This window comes from Erinaceus europaeus, chromosome 15 (genome assembly GCF_950295315.1).
Source record: "Erinaceus europaeus chromosome 15, mEriEur2.1, whole genome shotgun sequence".
NCBI lineage: Eukaryota > Metazoa > Chordata > Mammalia > Eulipotyphla > Erinaceidae > Erinaceus > Erinaceus europaeus.
The window spans coordinates 11,553,316-11,578,186 of NC_080176.1; the positions used below are offsets into that span (position 1 = coordinate 11,553,316).

Consider the following 24,871-nt stretch of genomic DNA (forward strand, 5'->3'; position numbering starts at 1 on the left):
CTTCATTTAAGCAGTGAAGCAGGTCTGCAGGTGTCTTTCTCTCCCCCTCTGTCTTCCCCTCCGCTCTCCATTTCTCTCTGTCCTATCCAACAACAAGAACAACAGCAACAATAAAAAGACAACAAGGGCAACAAAAGGGAAAATAAAAATTAAAAAAGAAAAGAAAGAAAGCCAAGTAAGTTTTTGTGACTTGTCTGGAATTCACTTCTTCAGAGCTCAGGAATCCTTTCCAAGAAAGAGATTTGATTTGGGGGTCGATTTTCTCTAATATTACTTTCCTGTTTCTTAACATTTATCCATGAGAGAGAACTCAGACATTTCTCTGATGTATGCAGTGCTGGAGATTGAGCTTGGGACCCCAAGCTTGCAAGTCCGGTGCTTTAGCCACTGCTCGACACCTCGCACTGATAGTTTCTATTTCCAGTTTCATCGGTCTTTGTTCCGGTACTTGTTCTTTTGTTTTTTAATATTTATTTATTTTCCCTTTTTGTTGCCCTTGTTTTTTCATTGTTGTAGTTATTATTGTTGTTGTTATTGATGTCACTGTTGGATAGGACAGAGAGAAATGGAGAGGAGAGTGAAAGACAGAGAGGGGGAGATAACGACACCTGCAGACCTGCTTCATCGCCTTGAAGCGACCCTCCTGCAAGTGGGGAGTCGGGTGCTCGAACCGGGATCCTCACTCCAGTCCTTGCGCTTTGCGCCATGTGCATGTAACCTGCTGTGCTACTGCCCCACTCCCCGGTTCTTGTTATTTCTTTCCTTCTGCTTAGGCATGGTTAAATTCTCTCTCCTTTTCCTGGTCTCCTGAGATCAGAGCTTAGCCTTCTTCTAACATATGTGCCAAGTGCTATAAACTTCCATGGAAGCGCTTCCTTAACTACACAGCTTTGAAGTGTGGTTACCTTCATTTGCAGTTCGCTCCAATGGTTTTTAATTTCTCTTGAAACTTACCTCTTGGACCTTTAGGATCTTAGAATTCTGTTGCCTAATCGCACAGTAGCTATGGTCTGAAGACATATACCTTATAACAGTTGGAAGGTGTGTTTCATGATTTGCTGTGGTATTTGTCCAGTTGGAGTGATCCATATGAGGTTGCAAAGAATGTACTCTTAAGTGTACACATTACAGTGTGCAAGGATCTGGGTTCAAGCCCCTAGTCCCCACCTTCAGGGGAGAAAGCTTCATGAATGGTGAAGCAGGTCTGCAGGTGCCTTTCTGTTTCTCTCCCACTCTATTTTCTCCTTCTTTCACAATTTCTCTCTGTCTCTATTCCAAATAAATAAATAAAGGTTAAAAAAAATTTTAGTTAAAAAAAATTGTATTCTGCTGCTGTTGGATCTGTAAATGTCAATTAGATCCACCTGATTGACAGTGGGGCTATTCAGTTTAACTATATCTTCGGTCGTTTTCTTTCCTCTCTCTAATTGTTACTGATAGAGGGCTATTAAAATCACCAACTAGGGACCAGGGACTAACTCATCAAACAAAGCCTGGCCTTCCCTTGCATGGAGTCCTGGCTTTATAGATGGCACCAAGGGAAGATTCGCTGGTGTGGAATGGTTCTTTGGTCTCTCTCACCATTCTCTCCCTCTGTATATTCCACACTCTCTCTTCCTTTCCTCTCTCAGTACATAGAATGAAGGAATTAAAACAGGGAGGCCCCTCCACAGTGTTGTACATGTGTGAGGTTATGACACCACATGAAAAGTTGACCATGGGGAGTCAGGCAGTACCATAGCGGGTTAGGCACAGGTGGCACTAAGCACAAGGACTGGCATAAAGATCCCAGTTCAAGCCCCCAGCCCCCCACCTGCAGGGGAGTCACTTCACAAGCGGTGAAGCAGGTCTGCAGGTGTCTATCTTTCTCTCTCCCTCTCTGTCTTCCCCTCCTCTCTCCATTTCTCTCTGTCCTATCTAACAATGATGACATTAATAACAACAATAATAACTACAACAATAAAGCAACAAGGGCAACAAAAGGGAATATTAAAAAAAAAAAGTTGACCATGCACATTACCCTAAGCTCCTGGTTCTAAATGTCACGAGTGGTGGAGCAGTGCTGTATAAGCCTCTTCTTCAGTCTCTTCCCCCCACCTCTCTCTATATGTCAGTGTCTCTCACCCTCAATCAAAGAAAAATGGAAAAAAAATGGCAATCATAAGAGGTGGAAGCATCATGCAAAGTATGGAGACACAGTCTGGTGGCAAAAAAAACAGACAAAAAAAAAAACCCTCCACATTTATGATATATTTTTTAAAAGTCTCCAACTATAGTAGTGAATATTTCCACTTCTTCTTAAAGATCTGTCTCTGTTGCCTCATCTAGTTTGGTTTTTTTTAAAGTCATAATTCCAGTGGGGGGGGATAGCTAAGTTTTTTAATTCTCTTTTTAATTAAAAGTGATTGAATTTCTATATATGATGCCTGCTTGTTTTTCATAAGTTCTTTTGGCTTGTTTGCGTTCTTTTTTAATGTTCTTTTGTGGCGTGCTTTTTTTTAATGGATTATGTCTAGACATAGTTCTCCTGTGATTTATTTTCCCTAGTAAACATGGAGAGTCCTTGCATTCAGTATTGTTGCCACCAGGATTATCATTGAGGTTTGGTGCCTACATGATTCCACCATTTCCAGTGGGCATTTTTAAAATATAGGTTGAGAAACACAGAAAGAGGGCAGGTGAGGGAGAGAGAAGGAGACACCTGCAGCACTGCTCCTCTGCTCTTGAAGTTTCCCCACTGAAGGGGATTCCGGGGCGTCTGTCCAGGTCTTTGTGTGCTTTACTGGGTGAACCACCATCCAGCTCCTATATTCATTTCTTAGATGTATTTTCTGTGCTAATACTCAGTTTTAGCAGCTATTATCCTAATGAATGCAAACTATTCCATTCATTTTACAAGATAGAATTGTGACTGGCTTCCTAATGTGCGGCATGTAAATTATTTGCAGATTTTTGCTGTCACAGATGGTGTTGCATACTCATATATAAAGATGATTTTCATTGTAAATTACTTCTTTATGATGAATTCCCAGAACTAGAATTTTTGACTTAGACATTTCAGGACACTTTTAGAGTTCTGTGAGCACAGTGCCAGTTTGCTTTCTCAAAGTCTTATGCCAGATTGACTTCTAAGTAGAGCTGCAGGGTGATGTAGGTTAAAAGAAGCTCCCTCCTTTAGTCTACAGGGAAATGAACAGCAGTCATAAAAATGCCTAAAAATTCACCAGCAATATCCAACAAAAGAACTACAACCTGATGTCATAAACAGTGAAAAGAGGTGGAGAGGGAAAGAAAGACAAGACATTCCCATGGTTCACTTCCCAACCCCAGAACTCACCACCCCACTGTCCTACGGAGGAAAACTTAAGAGTTCTCACTGGTGAGGACCAGTGGGAAGGGAAATGGGAGTTGAATGATAATTTGATGAGTCTGAGACCCCTCCATAATCCCACAGGATGATAGTAGTTGTAGGAGAAACGACTTCTTTTAAAAAAAAATTATTTATTTATTCCCTTTTGTTGCCCTTGTTGTTTTATTGTTATACTTATTATTGTTGTTATTGATGTCATCATTGTTAGATAGGACAGAGAGAAATGGAGAGAGGAGGGGAAGAGAAAGATAAGACACCTGCTGATCTGCTTCACCGCCTGTGAAGTGACTCCCCTGCAGGTGGGGAGCCAGGGGCTCAAACTGGGATCCTTGTGCCGGTCCACCTGTGCTTAACCTGCTGCGCTACCACCCAACTCCCTACTTTTTAAAAAATTTTTATTTATAAAAAGGAAACACTGACAAAAACCACAGGATAAGAGGGGTACACCTCCACACAATTCCCACCACCAGAACTCTGTATGCCCTCCCCTCCCCTGATAGCTTTCCTATTCTTTATCCCTCTGGGAGTACGGACCCAGGGTCATTATGGGGTGCACAAGATGGAAGGTCTGGCTTCTGTAATTGCTTCCCCGCTGATCATGGGTATTGGCAGGTCAATCCATACTCTGTGGTTTGCTTTGTCCAGAGCTCCATGCTGGGTTGGCAGTGTGAGCTAAATCTTCCCTAGGTGCAAGCATGTCACGAACTGGGAGGCTGTAAGTGAAATGGACTCATGGTATGAGAAAGTCAGTCACATTTTAAAAGAATACAGAGCCCAGGTTTCCTGGCAAGGGCAACTGAATATTTCCTTCTATCTAATCTCTTCATTTCAAGCTACAGGAGAAAAATTCACACAGCAACCCTTGAATTATGACCATTAAATTAGGGAAGAAAAACTGGGATAATGCTGCGAAAGCTGTCAAGAAGAGTTCACATGATCATGTCAAAATAAAAATAGTATGGAAACTGCAGACAACACACACAGGGAGAGGTAGGGGGTGGAGAGAGAACACATACATCAGGATCTGAAAGAGGTGTCCAACAACAGGTGAATGGCTGAGAAAGCTGTGGTCTCTATACACGATGGACTACAGCTCAGCTATTAAGAATGATGAATTCACCTTCTTTACCTCATCTTGAATGGAGCTTGAAGGAACCATGAAAGTGAGATAAGCCAGAAAGAGAAGGATGGATATGGGATGATCTCACTCGTGAACACAAGTTGAGGAATAAGAACAGAAAGAGGAAACACAGAATAAAAATTGGACTGGGTTTGGTGTACTTTTCCAAAGTAAAGGATTCTGGGGTTGGGGGGAGAAGGCTTTCAGGTGGTGCACATGTTGGAGGAGGAGAGAGTAGAGACTGGAGGTGAGAGTGTTTTTCAGAAAACTGAGAAATTTTACACATGTATCAAGAACTGTATTTACTGTAAGCCATTAATCCTCTCCCGTGAAAAAAAAAGAGAATGTGAAATAAACCATGACCTGAAACCCAGAAAAATTTAATTTAAAAAGCTAGTAATATTTAATTTTTGAATTAAATTCTAAAATTTACTTGTTTTGAAAATTTATGAGTGAGTGAGAAATAAGGAGAGAGAACCAGAGCACTACTCTGGCGCACATGATGCTGGGAATCAGACTAAGGACATTATTCTTGAGAGCCCGACACTTTAAGCACTCTACCACCTCCCAGGTTTCATATGATTTAACTTTTTAAATTAAAGTCTGTGGATGAACAGTGAGGTACTGGCCATGGGATAGATGTGTCAATTAGCATAATAAAACTAGGAGCACAGAAACAAGTCCTTCATATTTATGATGCCATGATAAGGATTTGATTTTTTTTTTTTTACATAGGTACCAAGATAATTAAATGGAGAAAGAATAACTTAAAAAAAAAACAAATGAAAATGATACCGGGGCAATTAAATATTTACAAGTAAAATAATAAATACAAACTCTAATTCACACCATGTTAACAAAATAAACTAAAAATGAATCGAAGAATGATGAAGTTTAATGGTTAAATCTGACTTGTTCTGTTTCTTCTCGACAGGAAGCATCTATGATTTTTATTTCCTCAAGCAAGGTGGTGGGCACTGGTGCACATGGACAGAGTATATCACCAAAGAGGAAGAGAATATCCCCCCGAACGCAAAGGTAAAAGAGAGGTCTTGGTCAAAGAATACAGATTCAATAAATGACACAAATATCCAGCAAGATGGAGGGATTAGTGTCAGTCTGCATTACTGTCTTAAAGAACTCTCTTTAGAAAATGTCTCAAAAGTGAGCTGGGTTGAGCCTTCAAAATTGTGAACTGTCGGTCAGAGAGACCCACATTTTTTTTTTTTACTCAGCCTCCACTCTTTTTGCCTCAGTTCACTCAATTACAGAATAGCAGGGAATAATACTTAAATAATGGTTGCAGGGATTGAACTCAGTATGCATGCACCCCTGGTACGTGCTATGCACTAGATCAGCGGTGATTGTGATCCTAATATTTTTTATTACTGATTTAATAATGATCGCCAAGTCCATAGGATAAGAAGGGTACAATTCCATACAATTCCCACCACCAGAGTTCTGTATCCCATACTCTCCATTGGAAGCTTTTTCTATTCTTTTTATTATTATTTTATTTATTTTCCCTTTTGTTGTCCTTGTTGTTTTTATTGTTGTTGTAGTTATCATTGTTGTCTTCGTTGTTAGATAAGACAGAGAGAAATGGAGATGGGGAAGACAGAGAGAGGGAGAGAAAGATAGACACCTTCAGACCTGTTTCACCACCTGTGAAGTGACTCCCCTGCAGGTGGGGAGCCGGGGGCTCAAACCGGGATTCTTATGCTGGTCCTTGCACTTTGCGCCACGTGCACTTAACCCGCTGTGCTACTGCCCGACTCCCAGCTTTTTCTATTCTTTATCCTTCCTAATTTTTATCGTTATCCAAATTGGCATCAGTCCACCTCTCAGATGTCTCACTAAGAAAGGACCCTTGCCTTTTCTTTAAACTACAGGGAAACATATCCTTCATCAAAATTCTCAGGATAACAGGTTCTGATAAATAGGTTTTCTGATAAGAAAATTCTGATAAAAAATAAGCAGCTGCCTGCTTAATTTTCCCCTGGCATTTTTTTTCCAGATTTGCACTTTTTCTGCCATTATTACTAGGGATAATAATTTATCTCTTACAATAATGAATATAATTTATCTTTTGGGGGGCAGTGATCTCAGATCATTCAGGCCCTAGATGGAGTGGGAGAGGAGAGGCTGACTAGGAAAGTAAGAACATTGACAGTCAAGTCAGACAGCAGGCAGGACCAGAGCTGCTTGTGAAAGGGTGAGTCAGACAGGGTTAATGTGCACAGAGTCCAGGACATACACCTAGAGCTGAGTGTTACAGAGACACCCCCAGCACTGAGCTCATAGACTTTTTAAATTTATTTATAAAAAAGGAAACACTTGCTCAACAATTTGGCTTCGTATGTTAACTCTCTTTTTCAGTCACCAGGTTCCAGATGCCATCAGGATGCTGGCCAGGCTTCCCTGGACTGAAGACTCCACCAATGTGTCCTGGAGCTCCACTTCCCCAGAGACACACCCTACTAGGGAAAGAGAGAGGCAGACTGGGAGTATGGACCAACCAATCAACGCCTATGTTCAGCGGGGAAGCAATTACAGAAGCCAGACCTTCTACCTTCTGCAACCCTCAATGACCCTGGGTCCATGCTCCCAGAGGGATAGAGAATGGAAAAGCTATCAGGGGAGGGGGTGGGTTATGGAGATTGGGTGGTGGGAATTGTGTGGAGTTGTACCCCTCCTACCTTATGGTTTTGTTCATTAATCCTTTCTTAAATAAAAAATTTTAAAAAAAGGAAACACTGACAAAAACCATAGGATAAGAGGGATACAACTCCACACAATTACCACCACCAGAACTCCATATCCCATCCCCTTTCCTGATAGCTTTCCTATTCTTTATCCCTCTGGGAGTATGGACCCAGGGTCATTGTGGGATGCAGAAGGTGGAAGGTCTGGCTTCTGTAATTGCTTCCCTGCTGAACATGGGCGTTGACAGATTGACCCGTACTCCCACCCTGTCTCTCTCTATCCCTAGTGGGGCAGGGATCTGGGGAAGTAGGGCTCCAGGACACATTGGTGGGGTTGTCTGCCCAGGGAAGTCCAGTTGGCATCATGGTAGCACCTGGAATCTGGTGGCTGAAGAAGGAGTTAAAATACAGAGCCAAACAAATTATTGACTAATCATGAACCTAAAGGCTGGAATAGTTCAGATGAAGAGTTAGGGGGTGTCTCCATTTTGTAGATAGTTAGTAGTCCTATTTTTGTTATATATATTCCAAAAAGCCCATGACTATACTAGGTTTTGGGTTTTTTTTTTTCTTTGTTTCTTGAGCCTGACATCTGATATGCAGGTAGACCCAAGTTACTGTCTGAGGAGATGATGTCATGGCTGGTCATAGACTTTTATTGTCCTTAAAGGTCTTAGTCACTGGAAGTCCGGGGGATTGGAATCTTGTTGAGTTCACACAAATAAAAGAATCCAGAACACATTTTCAGTTCTGCTGGAATTGTTTCTCCTGACAAACAGCTGTTCTAGTTCCTAAAAATAAAAATCAGAAGAAAGCAAGTATTTTTCTACAAGTAGACCTGGGACTGTCGTATTGCGCAGACCCAGTTGGCACTGTTTGCACTGTGGTTAAGTTTTGCTTTAGGGCATCGATTACATAAACCACTGTGAATGGCACTCACCAGAATCATGCAACACAGCAACTCCATGTTTACTAGTCCCTTCTGACCCAGCCACACAAGGAGCCTTCAGCATATCATAAACCTATCATAATCATGCCCCTTCATCTGTCCCACTGGAGGGACCAAGTGTCACCAAATAGCCAATGACATGGTTCAGGCTCTGAGAAGCCAAACTAAGGTAAAGGCTTCTTCCATCCAACACAATAGGATTTCCAGGAGCTAACACCAAACCCTGAAGAATCTATGTGGGGTCTGAGCATCAAGGAGAGCTTTCAAGGAGTTAAGAGGGAGTGAATCCTCTTAACTGAGTATCGGGGAAAGCAGATGAGGAAGAAACATGGGAATGAGGATTGAAGGTCACATGCAAACCGTTAAACCAGACAGAATCGATGGTCTGTGGGAGCTGGACCTCCTCTGGGGCCAGAAGACACAGCAGTGGTCTCAGAGGGCAGCAACTAAAGACCTGTCCTTACAATACTGGCATGTATGACAGTTTGAGGATTCAGAATATTGACTTTGGTTTATTAATTTATTTTTATTTATTATTGGATAGAGACAGGAATTGAGAGGGGAGGTGGAGGTAGAGAGGGAAAGATGGACACAGAGAAACCTGCAGCCCTGCTTCACCACTAGTGAAGCTTCCCCCCTGCAAGTGGGGACCAGGGACTTGAACCCGGGTCCTGGCGCATTGTAATGTGGGCATTTAACCAGGTGTGCCACCGCCTGCTCCCCCTGAATGTAGACTTTGGAACTAGATAAGCTGAAATTCAGATCCTTGCATTTCCATTTACTTGTTCCATTACTTGAGCAAGATGCAGAAGAGCCCAGAACCTCAGTTTCATTGCCTACAAGACAAGGACAGTAACACCCATATTCACAAGCACAAGCACATTTAATCCTCAAAGCAGTTCAGTGAACTGGATGCTATTATTATTCCATTTCACAGATAAGTAAACTGAGGCCCCGTAGCAAGGTTATATACCCAGGGTCATTAAGGCAGTAAAGACTGGGTAGTAGGAATGGAATCCAAGTCTCTGAAGTTTCTACACCTAGCCTACTGGATGCCATCCAAGACTCTTTCATGTCTTTGTGGTACAGATCTCAGAACTCATCATCCCCACAATGGAGACAGCCCGGCAGTCCTTCTTCTTGAAAACGTACCTGAACCACGAGATTCCAGTGCTGTTTGTGGGTCCCACAGGCACTGGCAAATCAGCCATCACCAACAACTTTCTTCTCCACCTTCCCAAAAATACCTATGTGCCCAACTGCATCAATTTCTCTGCTAGAACATCAGCCAATCAGACCCAGGATATCATCATGTCCAAGCTGGATCGAAGACGGAAGGGTGTTTTTGGGCCTCCCATAGGGAAGAAAGCAGTGGTATTTGTGGGTAAGACATTGACCTAGATCTGTACAGCATTCAAACAAAGCAAAAGCTCCCTTTACAAAACCACCACTGGTTCATTCTCTCTCTTTGGGAGAAAAAGGTTTCTGGTTAATGTAATTTAAAACCCCCTTCCTCCCTTCTTGTTTCCTTCTACACTCTTTCCCTTGCTGCTTTCTTTCATTGTATCTCTTCTTTCTTTTTTGTTTTGTTTGTTTTTAGACCAGAGCACTACTCAGCTCTGGCGTATAGTGGTACAAGGGAGTTGAACCTGGGATTTTGGAACCTCAGACATGAAAGTCTTTTTGCAGAAGTTTTATGCTCTTTACTTTCCCTCTCCTTCTTTCATTGCCAAGTATCAGCTTATCATGTCCCATTGACCAGATTTTAATAAGTGAGACATGGTGTAAACATTTTTGACTACGGGAAGCTTCCAGTTTCTCCTGAGATGAAGCTGAACCCTTGGATCAGGCAAGGTTACCTTGTAATTCCAGAAAGAGACTGCATTGTTTGCCCTCTTATGCCTCAAAAAATAGCACACATTTTGTGGCAAGTCTCTTATTCCATTTTGTGTCAGATAGATAATGTTTCCAGTCAGTGAAGAAGTCTAGTAGTTACTAAATAAATATGAATGAGCATAGTGAAGTTTCTTAGACATTTGCCTGTCTACAAAGCGCTTCATTTCTTTTGTGTCTCAAAACCCTGTAAGGTTATCATTGCCAGTTTACTAGTCAGTTAATTGAGACTCCAGAAGGTCCCCTGTGCATAGTCTATCATCTAGCCTGGGAGGTGGCACAGTGGGTACAGCACCAGACTCTTAGGCATGAGGTCCCAAGTTCGATCTTCGGTATTGCATATGCCAGAGTGACATTTCTCCCTCACGCTCTCCCTCTCTCCCTCCCCTTCTCCCACCCCCCTCCTTTTCCCCCTCCCTCCCCCCCTCCCCCTCTCATTAGCAAAGCCATCTCAATAAAGTTTTTTTAAATATTTATTTTATTTTTCCCCTTTTGTTGCCCTTGCTTTATTGTTGTAGTTGTTATTGTTGTTGTTATTGATGTTGTTGTTGTTGGATAGGACACAGAGAAATGGAGAGAGGAGGGGAAGACAGAGAGGGGGAGAGAAAGATAGATACCTGCAGACCTGCTTTACCGCCTGTGACATGACTCCCCTACAGGTGGGGAACCGGGGGCTTGAACCGGGAACTTTAGGCCGGTCCTTATGCTTCGTGCCATGTGCACTTAACCCACTGTGCCACTGCCCGGCCCCCAATGAAGTTTTTTAAAACCCATATCCTGCATAGTCTAGCATCTATAAGTTTCTGGAGCTATAACCCAAATCCTGGTTTCTTGGTGCTGAGTGTGTTATATATCCCTTTCTCTTCTTGCTGACGCACGGATTTCTTAATTAGTAGTGGTAGTGTCCTAGTCTTCTGGGCTATCTGATGTCCTGTGTTTGAAATTCAGGTATTGATGGCAAATGGTACCTGCACTTACAGCCTTGCCAACTAAGATCAGCCTTAGAGACAGGAATCAGATCTTATTTCCTTTTCTTTTTCTTTTTTTAAATTTCTCTATTGAGGAATTAATGTTTTACATTCAACAGTAAATACAATAGTTTGTACATGCATAACATTTCTCAGTTTTCCACATAACAATACAACCCCCACTAGGTCCTCTGTCATCCTTCTTGTATCTCTATTCTCCCTACCCACCCACCCCAGAGTCTTTTACTTTGGTGCAATACACCGATTCCAGTTCAGGTTCTACTTGTGTTTTCTTTTCTGATCTTCTTTTTCAACTTCTTCCTGAGAGTGAGATCATCTCATACTCATCCTTTTGTTTCTGACTTATTTCACTTAACATGAATTTTTCAAGGTCCATCCAAGATCAGTTGAAAACAGTGAAGTCACCAGTTTTTATAGCTGAGTAATATTCCATTGTATATATATACCACAACTTGCTCAGCCACTTATCTGTTGTTGGACACCTGGGTTGCTTCCAGGTTTTGGCTATTACAAATTGTGCTGCCAAGAACATATGTGTACACAGATATTTTTGGATGGGTGTGTTGGGTTCCTTAGGATATATCTCCAGGAGAGGAATTGCAGGATCATAGGGTAGGTCCATTTCTAGCCTTCTGAGAGTTCTCCAGACTGTTCTCCACAGAGGCTGGACCAATTTATATTCCCACCAGCAGTGCAGGTGACCCCACACTCTCTCCAGCATTTGCTGCTGTTATCTTTTCTGATGTATGACATTCTCACAGGAGTGAAGTGGTATCTCATTGTTGTCTTTATTTCCCTTTTTCTCCTTCTGCCCATTCACCCAACATGCTCTCCATTACCACTCTTACAACATGTTCCAAAATAGTTAAAATATTGCAGCCAAACAGACCCTTGTTCAAATGTCACTTTTAAACTATACAGACATATTCTGACTTACTTTCCATGACCCTCAGTTCCTCACCTCTATCATAAGATAGATATATATCCTCTTAGTCATTATTTGGACTGGATGATATAATATGTATAAAAATCCTAAAATGTTACATGATACTAATGAGATATTCATTGTTTGCTGGAGAAAATTAAGAATCTCCATTTTATCAAGTTCCTTCTGTGTACCAGGAGTGGGTGATACACAATTGAGAAAAATCAGTCCCTACCTTTGAATTCTCAGTCTGCCTGTGCTATCTATCTGACAGGCTTGTTTCTACCAAAGTCTAACCAGTAATCTGCTGGGCAGGCTCCATACCCAGTTTGATAGTAAGACTGCATTGCTCTTCACGATATCAGCAGCAATTAATAAAGCGGCTAAGTATGTGCCGATAGTCTGTGTCTATTTTGGTTGAGGGAATGGGAAAAACTAAAATGTCTGTTTATTGTGTGAACATGTGCATTTAAAGTCATAACAGACAGAAGAGCCCAGCAGCCAGAAAAACCTCTTCTCGTGTGATGAGAATATCTGCTGACTGCACCCTGTCTGCAGTGGCGATGGGACGGTAGGACGTGGCCTCTGCTGCAGGAGGAACAGTCTTCTGCCCCATGAACTTACAGTGTGTGGCCTTGGCCTCTTTCTTCAGATGACCTCAACATGCCGGCGAAAGAGGTGTATGGGGCCCAGCCCCCCATCGAGCTCCTCCGGCAGTGGATTGACCATGGTTACTGGTTTGATAAGAAGGACACAACCAAGCTGGACATTGTGGATGTGCTGCTGGTGACAGCCATGGGACCCCCTGGGGGAGGAAGGAATGACATCACTGGTATGTGCAAGAGGAAGTTCATTTCCCTTCATAGGCCAATAGAGTCAGGCCACTGGCATGGATGGAGAATGGGTGCAGAGAACTCTCTCTGGATGCGGGGTGAGGGGAGGGAGGGAGGAGAAAAACATGCCTAGGTTACAAATGGAAAAGTTTGGGTGAGCTCCAGGGAATGGTATTTGAAGAGGTTTCTTTTGAGGTAGTGGTGGTGACTTTTTTTTTATAAATAGGAGAAATTGAAATCTTACTACTTTATCTGGCTTAATTTCCTTAGCATAAGTCCTTTTAGGTCTGTCTATGCTGTCCTAAGTGGCAAAATTCCATTCTTCTTGTGGCATAATAACATTTCATCTATATATACCGTCGTGTGTCAATTAATGACAGGGCTACATTCTAAGAAATGCATCATTAGGCAGCTTTATTACTGTGCGAACTTTATATAGAGTATAATTACACAAGCCTAATAGAATAGCTTGCTGTACATCAAAGACATATAAAGAGATCACAGTCATGCATATGGCCATTGTGTGTCAAGACATCTTTATGTGATACCACCTTTTCTTTGTCTATCCACCCATTGATGGATACTTGTGTTATTTCCACATTTGGGGCCTTGTAAATAAGTAGTTGGCTAGTGTTTGAGGTTCTATTTGGATTAACATCCAGAAGTGGGTGTTTTTTTCCCATCATTTTTATTGGGTGGAGGGCTAATGGTTGACAGTGCAGTTGTTGTCACATGGGTAGTTTCACATCTCCCCATGAAAGGTCTCTGCAGAACACTCCCACCCACAGCGCAGATCCTTTTAAACATCAGGCAACAGGACCCAAAGGTTCTCTCCACCCCTTCCCACCACTCCCTACTACCAGGAGTTTGTTGCTTGGTACAATACACCACACCCAGTCCAAGTTTCAATTTGTGCTTTCTCACTCTGTCCTTATTTCTCAATTTCCACCTAGAAATGAAATCATTCAATATTTGTCCTTTTTTTTTGGTTTATCTCACATAATATGATATCTTCAAATTCTCCTACATTCCTTATCTTCTGGCCTAAGAGGTAAGGGCTAATGTGTGTGCATGCTCACTTCCATGTATGTGTTTTCCAGGACGATTTACTCGCCATCTGAATATCCTTTCCATCAGTGCCTTTGAGGATGAAATTTTAAACAAGATTTTCAGTTCAATTGCTGACTGGCACTTTGGGAGAGGGTTTGATGTGGCATTCTTAAGGTATGAGTTCTCTGTGTCTACCTAGACAATGCTCTGTGGTCTTCCATCCTGGTCCTTCCTTGACTGTTCTGCCTTCCTTCCCCTTCCCAAGGCATGGAAAAATACTGGTAAATGCTACCATGACCATTTACAGAGCTGCAGTGGAGAATTTCTTACCAACTCCCTCCAAGTCACATTATGTCTTTAACCTCCGGGACTTCTCACGGGTGATTCAAGGGGTGCTGCTGTGCCCTCATACCCACCTGCAGGTCAGCCATTTTCACCTTTAAAAAATTTATTTCATTTCATTTTTGTATTAACTTTATTTATTGGACAGAGACAGTCAAAGACTGAAAGGGAAGAGGGTGATAGAGAAGGAGAGAGACAGACATCTGCAACACTGCTTCACCACTTGCAAAGCTTTCCCCTGCATGTGGGAACCTGGGGCTTGAACCCAGGTCCTTGCGCGTTGTAACATGTTTTGTTCAACCAGGTGAGCCACCAACCAGCCCCTCACATTTTTTAAAGGGTTATTTTATTTATTTCATATGAAGTAAAGAATTTCACATGAAGCAGAGAAAGGGGGAAGCCAGAGCACCACTCTGCTATATGTGGTGCCAGGGATCACATGGGGAATTATAGGCATGCAAGTCCTGTGCTTTCCCCATTGGGTTATTTCCTAAATACAGCCACTTTCACTTCTGTCATCAAATTCATTCAGCAATGTTCTTTGCTACAAGGAATGTACAATAATCAGAAGAAATAGCCCACTTAATCTGTGCTAGTTATTGTGTATAAGTGTTATCTTGTTTAATCATCACATCAATACCAAAATAAGAGAAAACACTTAAGAACTATAACCTTGTGTAGTCAATCAAATAAATAACTCTGAATTTTCAGGATGTGGAAAAACTTATCCGGCTTTGGATCCATGAGATTTACCGGGTCTTCTATGACCGTCTGACTGATCATGAGGACAGACAGGTCTTCTTCAACATGATGAAAGAAACCACCTCAAATTGCTTTAAGCAGACAGTGGAAAAGGTAGGTCAGACCTTATGGTCAGAAATGGTTCCAAATACCTGATAGTATTCATCTCAGTTTTCAGGTTTCCTTCCTAACGGAAACTTCCAGCTCTGCTATCAGAATCTCAAGGAATGTCTTGAGTTAACTAGTGACTTGTTTTGGTGATACTGTATTTGGTCCCATTTTGCTTCACTTCCCTGGTAACATAAATTTGAATACAATCGGGGGGTCGGACAGCGGCACAGTGGGTTAAGTGCACGTGGCTCAAAGAGCAAGGACTGGCATAAGGATCCTGGTTTGAGCCCCCAGCTCCCTACCTGCAGGGAAGTCACTTCACAGGCGGTGAAGCAGGTCTGCAGGTGTCTGTCTTTCTCTCCCCCTCTCTGTCTTCCCCTCCTCGCTCCATTTCTCTCTGTCCTATCCAACAATGAATGACATCAACAATAACAATAATAACCGCAATAAGGCTACAACAACAAGGGCAACAAAAGGGGGGGAAATGGCCTCCAGGAGCAGTGGATTCGTGGTACAGGCACTGAACCCCAGCAATAACCCTGGAGGCAAAAAAAAATTGAATCCAATCAAAGCACTTTACGGTTTAATGATATTAACAAATTTAATTTAGAAGATACTTTAGATGTTCTACATTAATTTGTAAGCTGATAAAAGAACTATGACTTTTCATAATTCACTTGAGATTTGGGTAAAGTCTAAGTGAAAGATTGTCAGTTCCCCATCCATATATACTTTCTCATTTCCATTTGATAATAGAGAGTGGGGGTAGATAGATAGCATAATGGTTATACAAAGAGACTCTCATACCTGAGACTTTGATAAGCCAGAGCTGAACAGTGGTAAAAAACCAGCTAAACTCTGGTAAAAAAAAAAAAAAATCTCTCCCATTTGATAATAGAAAAGGTTTTCAAGTTTCTCTACTTGAGTCATCTAGTCTCACCTCTCTTTTTAAGAAGTAGTGGTTTCTACACACACACACACACACACACAAAGTGTATTTCAAATTATAGTCAGATGTTAAGTGAGGTTCTACTACCAGGAAGAGGAAGCATCCAAAAACATGTCTCCTCTAGACACTGAGTGGGGACCCAGGGCAACATCAGTTCCTTTTGAGAATAAGCACTAAGAAAATGGAGCTACCCTTCAGTCACTTCTGGAGATTTTATAATTTGACCACCAATGTTTTAATCATTTAACAGAGGGGTGGGGAACTATTTTTCTGCCAAGGGCCATTTGGTTATATATATATATATGATGTCATTTGTGGGCCATGCAAAAGTATCAGCTTAAAAATTAGCACTTAATGTTACTGTGGGGAAAAAAAGCTCCTAGATTAATTAGATTTTGAGTCTGAGTTGTGGTTGCCTTGGCAGGGCCAGACCAGATGAATCTGTGGGCTGTTACAGCTCATGGGCCAGATGTTTCACACCCCTGACTTAACAGACTGACCCTCATCTTTCACTACTTTTCCTTATATCCTTTCATCCTATAGTTCTTATAATGATTAGGTCTACCTAATACATTTTTAAAAATCGCTTGGTAAACCATAACTTTGGAGAATGTGTTCAGAGGAAACAAATAAATCTCCTATTTCTCCCATCTCCACTTCCTGTTGCCATCCTGATACGGATCGTTGTCCAAATGCCTGGCTGAGACTTAGTCTTCCCCACAGGTCCTCATCCACTTGTCCCCCAGTGGGAAGATTGTTGATGATAATATCCGGAGCCTCTTTTTTGGAGATTTCTTCAAGCCAGAAAGTGAGCCAAAAATCTACGATGAGATCACGGACCTGAAACAGCTCACAGTGGTCATGGAGTACTACCTAGAGGAATTCAACAACATCAGCAAGGCACCCATGTCTTTGGTCATGTTTAAGTTTGCCATTGAGCACATCTCCAGGATCTGCAGGGTCTTAAAGCAGGACAAGGGTCACTTGCTCCTGGTGGGCATTGGGGGCAGCGGGCGGCAGAGTGCCAGCAAACTGTCCACATTTATGAACTCCTATGAGCTGTACCAGATCGAGATCACCAAGAACTACTCAGGCAGTGACTGGAGGGAAGACCTGAAGAAGATCATGTTGCAGGTCGGCGTGGCCACCAAGTGCACCGTGTTCCTCTTCTCTGATAACCAGATCAAGGATGAGTCTTTTGTAGAGGACATCAATATGCTTCTAAACACGGGGGACGTGCCCAACATTTTCCCAGCAGATGAGAAAGCTGACCTTGTGGAGAAGATGCAGACGGCAGCCAGGACTGAGGGAGAGAAGATTGAAGTTACTCCTCTTTCTATGTATAACTTCTTCATTGACAGAGTGAAAAAGAACCTGCACATTGTCCTTGGTAAGAAACAAACTCAGTTGTGAGTCAGGCAGTAGTGCAGCGGGTTAAGCGCACGTGGCGCCAAGTGCAAGGACCGGCGTAAGGATCCCAGTTCGAGCCCCCGGCTCCCCACCTGCAGGGGAGTTGCTTCACAGGCGGTGAAGCAGGTCTGCAGGTGTCTGTCTTTCTCTCCCCTCTTTGTTTTCCCCTCCTCTCTCCATTTTTCTCTGTCCTATCCATAAACAACAACATCAATAATAACAACAATAACTACGATGACAATAAAAAAACAAGGGCAACAAAAGGGAAAATAAATAAATATAAAAAATAAAAATAAATAAAGACACAAACTCAGTTTGCCCTTTTCCTTATATTGATCTCAGGACTGATCCAATGAAGGTACCCACCAGGGGTCAGTACCTGGAAGGAAATTTACAATTGCTTTATTATTTTTACAAAAAATATTTATTTTACTTACTTCATATGAGATACAGAGAAGAGAAGTAAGAGAAGTGAGAGAGAAGCCTGGACACCACTCTGGTACCCAGGATTAAACAAAGATCCTCAAACATGCAAGTCCTGCACTCTACCAGCTTAGATATTTCCCCAGGGTACTGCACCTACTCTCCTCGACTCTAAATTCTCTCTGCACCAATACATTTGGAAGTTGTGCTTGATACTTCTCTCTTTTGTTTAAATACTCAGTGATTTGGGTGCTTGTGATAGAGAAAGAAGACAGAGAGAGAGGGAGAGGGAGAGAGAGAGAGAGAGAGAGCATCACCGGCACATTGGATGCCAGGGAGCAAACTCCTGACCCCATGTTTGTAAGTTCAACGCTAATCACATGCGACCTCCCTGATCATGTCTTGTCGATTTTTAACCTCCTTTTCTTCTGCCATCACCACCTATGTATCTCCATCTTCATCACATTCACAGTAGCTAAGCTACTTCCATCTCACCCAGACCTCACCTCTGCAGCCTTCTGACGACTCCATGTCTTCTCTCGTCCTTTTCATACCTTTCTGTTCTACTGATCCAGATGGTTTTTTTTTCATGCATTGCACTTGTGGTCATTGTATAGACACACCCTTAACTCACTGTACAAGGAGAAAGACCTATGGTTTTATCAGAGCGCCTGCCAGGTTACCACCTGTATTCTTTCACTCTCATCTCAAGCCAAGGTTCCCATTGCTCTTTGTTCTTCATCCAAACTGACCTCCTTATATTCCCCCCTGTGCTTCCTTCTCCCACACCAAATCGAAACAAACAAACAAACAAAAATGGAGTTTAACAGAACACAGATTTTGTGGTTGGATGGAGGTGTTGTCAGAAGGGAACTGATGACTCCATAGCCAGTCTGTAAGAACTGACAGATGGGGCATCCATGGCTGCCTTATTTCTCAGGGTCGGTACAAATAGAGCAAATAGATCACAGGGGCAGCATGACCCAAGGGACCTGGAAGGAATAATAATGGGTAGGCCAGCCAGTCAGAAGTTATTCTAGATAACGCACTGAGTTTCCATTACAAAGCTGCATGAGGGTATCCCATGATTCCCTGAGCTACCCAGATGCTTGTTTTGACTTTTCCCAGCTCCACCCTGGTAATCCCAACAGGATACATGATCAGTCACCCACTGTACCCTATTGGAATCCTTCACAACACCTACTTAACCTGCTGGGCCTTCTTACCTGGGAGGAAGATAATTAACAAGACCTCCTTTTTCATTAGCCATGAGTCCAATTGGAGACTCTTTCCGAAATCGCCTGCGAATGTTCCCTTCGTTGATCAATTGCTGTACAATTGACTGGTTCCAGGCCTGGCCTACAGATGCCCTGGAGTTGGTAGCCAACAAATTTCTAGAAGATGTAGAGCTTGAAGACAGTGTTCGAAAAGCGTAAGTATTGGCTGTACTTCAGCAGTCCAACCAAATACTCTTAATTGGAAATTCAGATATTGGCTCTATTCTGATTCTTAAAGATGTCTTGACTTATGTGTACACACACACACACACACACACACATATATATATAGTGATATCTTTAATAATACAATTAATTTAAGGGGTCAGGAGATAGCTCATCCCATAGGACGTAAACTTTAGCTTGAGTGAGGATCTGAATTTAAGCCCCTGGTCACCACAGCAGGAATGAAGCTCCAGTCGTAACCCTAGAAGCAAAATAATAATTATTATGCAATTATTAATAGCTTTGGCTATACATTCTCAACAGGAGTAATATCTCTGCTGGTGGGTTGGAAATTGGTTCTTGTGAGGGAACAAATACACTTGTAATTATTCTATAAAGTACAGATGCATGCCCCATCACTTAATTTTGTCTAGAGTAAGGAAAGAGATTATTGTCAACCACCCTAGGCACCCCGTGAAGGCAGAGATCCTGCCACTTGCCCCATCTGCTTCCGTATTCTTAACGCTTCGTATGCACTGGGACATGGGGAGTCCAGTTGCTTCTAATTTAATTGATTTAATGGTTTTTCAAAGTAGCTAGAGGACAGTGTTGCTGGCCCCTTTGTGTCCCATCTTGAGAACTTTGTCCCCTAAGCTACACCGTAGGCTCACGGCTAGGATTCAAGGGCTGAATGAGTATGAGTGAGGGGAAACCACATCTTCATTATCATTGAGGCTCAGCTGATCTTTTGAATCTCCTTTAATGGTAAATGTGGCAATAAACTCCGTTCGAATTAGCAGGACCTGTCACTGTTGTTACCAGTAGGAATCACAGTTATGTTTATAGCTCACGCAGTCATTACAGATACTTCAGTCTATCACTTCCTGGGAAAAGGTAGTACTAATACATCCATTGCCCAATTTACTGTTTAATGCAGCAGTTGGCAAACTGTGAACCATGGGCCAAGTCAGGTTCATAGCCTGCTCCTATAAATGAAGTTTTGTGGAACACAAAACTTTTTTTTTACACAACATCAGCAGATTTGAGTTGTTGCCACAGAAACCATTTAGCCCACAAAGCTGTATTATTCACTGTGTGGCCCTTTCCAGAAAAAGTTTGCTGAAACCAGGAAATTAAAATGGAGAGTGGGAAGGAATGGAGGGAGGAAAAGGGGAGAGAAATATCTGCAGCACTGTGCCACCACTCATGAAGTTTATTTAAAAATTTAATTTTAATTTAAAATTTTTTAAAAATAACCACACATATAGATAGGCTAAAATACTAATATATGCTTGGTCTATAGCAGCAGACCTGAGAATACCAACTAGACAAGGAAGAGGCTACAAAGGGGGTGAGAGCACAATGTTCTACGGTAGAAGAAGGCTCTTTGGTGGTCAGTGAGTTGTGTTGGCGCATGTTTGAGGGAGATATGAAACTGTACCCCTGAACCCACTGTCAAAAAACATCAGTTCTTCCAATAAAATTTAATTTAAAAAAAGCATATACATTGCTGAGTCATATGATGGGTTTTTTTTAAATATTTTGAATTTTCTTTCTAACACAATAGCTTTACTTTATAATCCTAAATGTTTTGCTTTATGTATCTTTAAAGACTTTCCTGCAAAGTCCAGAAGTGTTACCAGGCACCCAAACTTTCAGAGCTGTTGTTTAAGCCCGGGTGATTCTCCAACGTGGTCAGAAACAGAAATGACTTGATCAGAGATCATTCTAGTCAGGACATGTACCTCACAATCTTCTCACATCTCTGTTGGCCTGTCTTCAGAGAACTTGGGATTATAGCAGTCTGTGCCCTCTCATGTCTGTTACCAAAGTCCTGTTTGTCTCTCGAGTGATTTTTGGGCTTGTCTACCCTCCTTTGTGTCCTTGGACAGGGTCATTTCCATGTGCAAATACTTCCAGGAGAGTGTGAAGATGCTATCAGTCAACTATTACAACACACTTCTCAGGCACAACTACGTTACCCCTACCTCCTACCTCGAATTGATTCTAACCTTCAAGGCGCTTCTGAATAGCAAGAGGCAAGAGGTAGATACGATGAGAAACCGATACCTGACTGGCCTGCAAAAACTCGACTTTGCAGCTTCACAGGTGAGCACCGCCCAGTACGTCAGGGCAGAGAAGGCCAGGGCTTGCATGCAGTAAGGCACTTACTTACTTACTTGTTTAGGTAGAGGGTTTAAGAGAGTCTTTGACTTCTTAAGGTCAAAACAGTACTTGTCCCAGAACTCGCAGAACTGCCTCTGCATAAACCCATCCCTGTGGGATTCTGTCTCCATCTAGGAACTTCATATTTGGGAGCCAGGCAGTGACATACCCAGTAGAGCACATATGTTCTCATGCACAAGGATTCAGGGTTCAAACTCACCAGGCCCCACCTGTAGGGGAGAAACTTCATGAGAGGTGAAACAGTGCTGCAGATATTTCTCTCCCCCACCCCCTTCCTCCGTTCCTTCCCATTCTTACCTCCCCTCACTATTTCTCTCTTTTAATTTAATTTATTTTGTTTCATTTTTACCAGAGTACTCTGCTCAACTGTAGCTTATGGTGATGAAGGGGGATTGAACCCAAGACCTTGGAACCTTTGGCATGAGAGTCTCTTTGCATAACCATTATGCTATCTACCCCAGTCCTCCCACTCTATCTCTCTCTGTTTCTATCAAAAAAGAAAGAAAAGGGGGAAATACTGGCACCAGGATTCTTTATGCTGGCACTAAGCCCCCAAAGTAGCCCTGGTTGAGGAAAAAAACAAAAACAAAACAGATTTTTGTACTTTTTTCATTGTGGATATTTTTGGCACTGATTTTGGCTTCTTGAAATACTGTAATAAAATATTATTGTGATTGGTTGGGGAAGATGGTATAATGGTTATACAAAAAGACTTTCATGCCCGAGGCTCCAAAATTCTAGGTTTAATCCCTACACTATCAGAAGCCAGAACTGAGTAGTCCTCTGGTCTCTCTCTATATCTTTCTCTCTGTATCTCTCTCACTAACATAAAGCAAAATATATCTTTAAAAATGCTATCTTGATTATCGAATTGTTTAGTGCTCAGCAGGATTCCCCATCCATTTTAGCCTGCCCTAGATAATCTCAGTGGGGAACTGGCTGACGTCATTCATATGCTAAGAGTCCCAAACTCCTGTTGGGGTCACAACACACACAAATAAACCAAGACACAGAGAGGCCAGGACATGTACCCACCGCCACATGGCCTCATGAGTAGACAAGCAGAAGTGACTGGACCAAAACCGAAGCCCAGATCTGCACGGTTCTAAGCCTCATGTTCCTAGCCAGATCAGCAGGCCTGCCTTCTTTCATACAGACCTGGTGGTGGCTATGAGACCCTCTTCACATGTGTGTCAGAACTGCCTTAGAAGGTAGAATCAGGACCAGCTGTGAAAACTGCATGGGGGCAAGTTCCAGCTGTTCGTCAGAAATGCAGTATGTTTACTTGTCTGAAAAGTGTCATGATTCCCCTAAGAGATGGTAGGCCTTCTATCATTAAGGTGTGCAAATGGGGGTGGGAGGTAGGTGGCACGCCTAGTTAAATGCTTGTATCACCATGCACAAGGATCAGGGTTTAAGCCCCCAGCCCCCACCTGCAGGGGTGAAAGCTTCATTGGTGGTGAAGCAGTGCTGCTGGTGTTTCTCCCTCTCTACCCCCTTCCCTTTCAGTTTCTCTGTATTTTGTCAAATAAATTAAATAAATAAATACTAAAAATAATACACTAACGAAGTGTTCAAATGGAACCTAGGAAATCACTTGGTAGGAATGTTGGGATGAAATTTCCTTGGAAGTTCCTTCTGTTCCACATATCTCAGTCATATGTTTTCTTCACGACTTAAAAATATATGTATCTTGGGAGTCATCGGTAGCGCAGCTGGTTAAGCGCAGGTGGTGAAAAGCGCAAGGGCTAGCGTAAGGATCCTGGTTCGAGCCCCTGGCTCCCCACCTGCAGGGGAGTCATTAAACAGGTGGTGAAGCAGGTCTGCAGGTGTCTTATCTTTCTCTCCCTCTCTCTGTCTTCTCCATTTCTTTCCATTTCTCTCTGTCCTATACAACAACAACAACAACAACAAAAACATCAATAATAAATACAACAATTAAAAAAAAATCAAGGGCAACAAAAGGGGAATAAATAAATAAAATAAATATTAAAAAAACAAACTTACCTCAAAAAAATACGTACCTTATTTCCCTTAACTTCTTCTTGTTCTTTCTTTCCCTCCTACCTTTTAAATTCTATCTCTACCTCCTAGGGGCTGGAGAGCTAGTACAGCAATAAGCACAAGATTTTATCCTTCATATCACCAGTAGCAAGAGTTGAGCAGTGCTCTGGTCACAAAAATCAAAAAGGAAAACCAATAGATCTAGCTCTCCCTCTCTCTCCTTTGCACATGGAGGTGACCCAGCTGAGGATACCAGGCTGTCAGGCTGTCCCAGTGTTCTCCAGAGAGATCAAATACATGTGGCCCAGCAGAATGTAGGCTCATTGAAGGACAAAATTGTCTTGTATTTCCAGGGTTTTTTTTCCCCCTTTTGTTGCCCTTGTTGTAGACTTGTTGTGGTTATTATTGTTGCCATTGATGTCATTCCTTGTTGGATAGGGCAGAGAGAAATGGAGAGAGGAGGGGAAGACAGACGGGGGAGATAAAGATAGACACCTACAGACCTGCTTCACTGCCTGTGGAGTGACTCTCCTGCAGATGGGGAGCCGGGGGCTCGAACCGGGATCCTCAGGGTGGTCCTTGTGCTTTGCGCCACCTGCGCTTAACCCGCTGCGCTACCGCCCGACCCCTGTATTTCCAGTTTTAAGCTTAACATTGTAATCGGATGCCTAGCTCAGTGCTTAATAATTATGCTACTAACTATGAACCTAGTGAGTCTTGACCGTTCAGATTTAAGCACCAACAATCTCATATATACCCAGCACTATGTTAAAAATCACTAATACTTCCTGAACACTGGATGCCTGAATAGGTTGGTGAATCGTTCCGGCTCTCACCAACTGGGCCATTTTTTGGATGTGACCACCCCTCTCTCCTTGCCAGGTGGCGGTCATGCAGATAGAACTGACTGCCCTCCAACCCCAGCTCATCCTGACATCAGAGGAGACTGCCAAGATGATGGTGAAAATTGAAGCAGAAACCAGAGAAGCCGACGCCAAGAAGCTTCTAGTACAGGCAGATGAAAAAGAAGCCAATGCCGCTGCTGCCATCTCTCAAGGAATCAAGGTAGAAAGAACCAAAGGAAGAGGTGGGGAGGGTGGGAAAGCAGCATGTCCGGGGTTCAGCCACTATCGTACTGAATGGGGCCAAGCACAGGCCTGCAGCATGGTTGTGGTCAGGCCTGTCGTGCAGATGAGAGAAAAACGAAACTCAAGGAGCTTGGAGATGGCTCAGAGGCAGAGTGCGTGTTTTGTAGGCTCTGGATTCAGTATCTGGCACAATTTTTTTTTTAAATTTATTTCTTTATTGGGGAATTAATGCTTTACATTCAACAGTAAATACAATAGTTTGAACATGCATAACATTCCCCAGATTCCCATTTAACAATACAACCCCCACTATTTCATTCATCATTTTTCATGGACCTGT

At 42.5% G+C, this 24,871-nt stretch overlaps 1 protein-coding gene across 4 annotated transcripts in view; it reads left to right on the plus strand.

The window, feature by feature from the left end:
• Positions 1-24,871, plus strand: part of DNAH3 (dynein axonemal heavy chain 3) — a 175,842-nt gene that overhangs the window by 108,546 nt on the left and 42,425 nt on the right. For all 4 annotated transcript variants that reach the window (XR_009544967.1, XM_060172848.1, XM_060172849.1 and 1 more), the window contains 10 exons: positions 5,425-5,528; positions 9,234-9,528; positions 12,604-12,783; positions 13,885-14,008; positions 14,100-14,256; positions 14,888-15,031; positions 16,701-17,367; positions 19,077-19,242; positions 21,145-21,361; positions 24,326-24,508. Coding sequence is in view for 3 of the 4 variants with exons in the window: in XM_060172848.1 (XP_060028831.1) it covers positions 5,425-5,528; positions 9,234-9,528; positions 12,604-12,783; positions 13,885-14,008; positions 14,100-14,256; positions 14,888-15,031; positions 16,701-17,367; positions 19,077-19,242; positions 21,145-21,361; positions 24,326-24,508 (2,237 nt within the window). In the remaining variant the exon portion in view is untranslated. The remainder of the gene's footprint in view (positions 1-5,424; positions 5,529-9,233; positions 9,529-12,603; positions 12,784-13,884; positions 14,009-14,099; positions 14,257-14,887; positions 15,032-16,700; positions 17,368-19,076; positions 19,243-21,144; positions 21,362-24,325; positions 24,509-24,871) is intronic.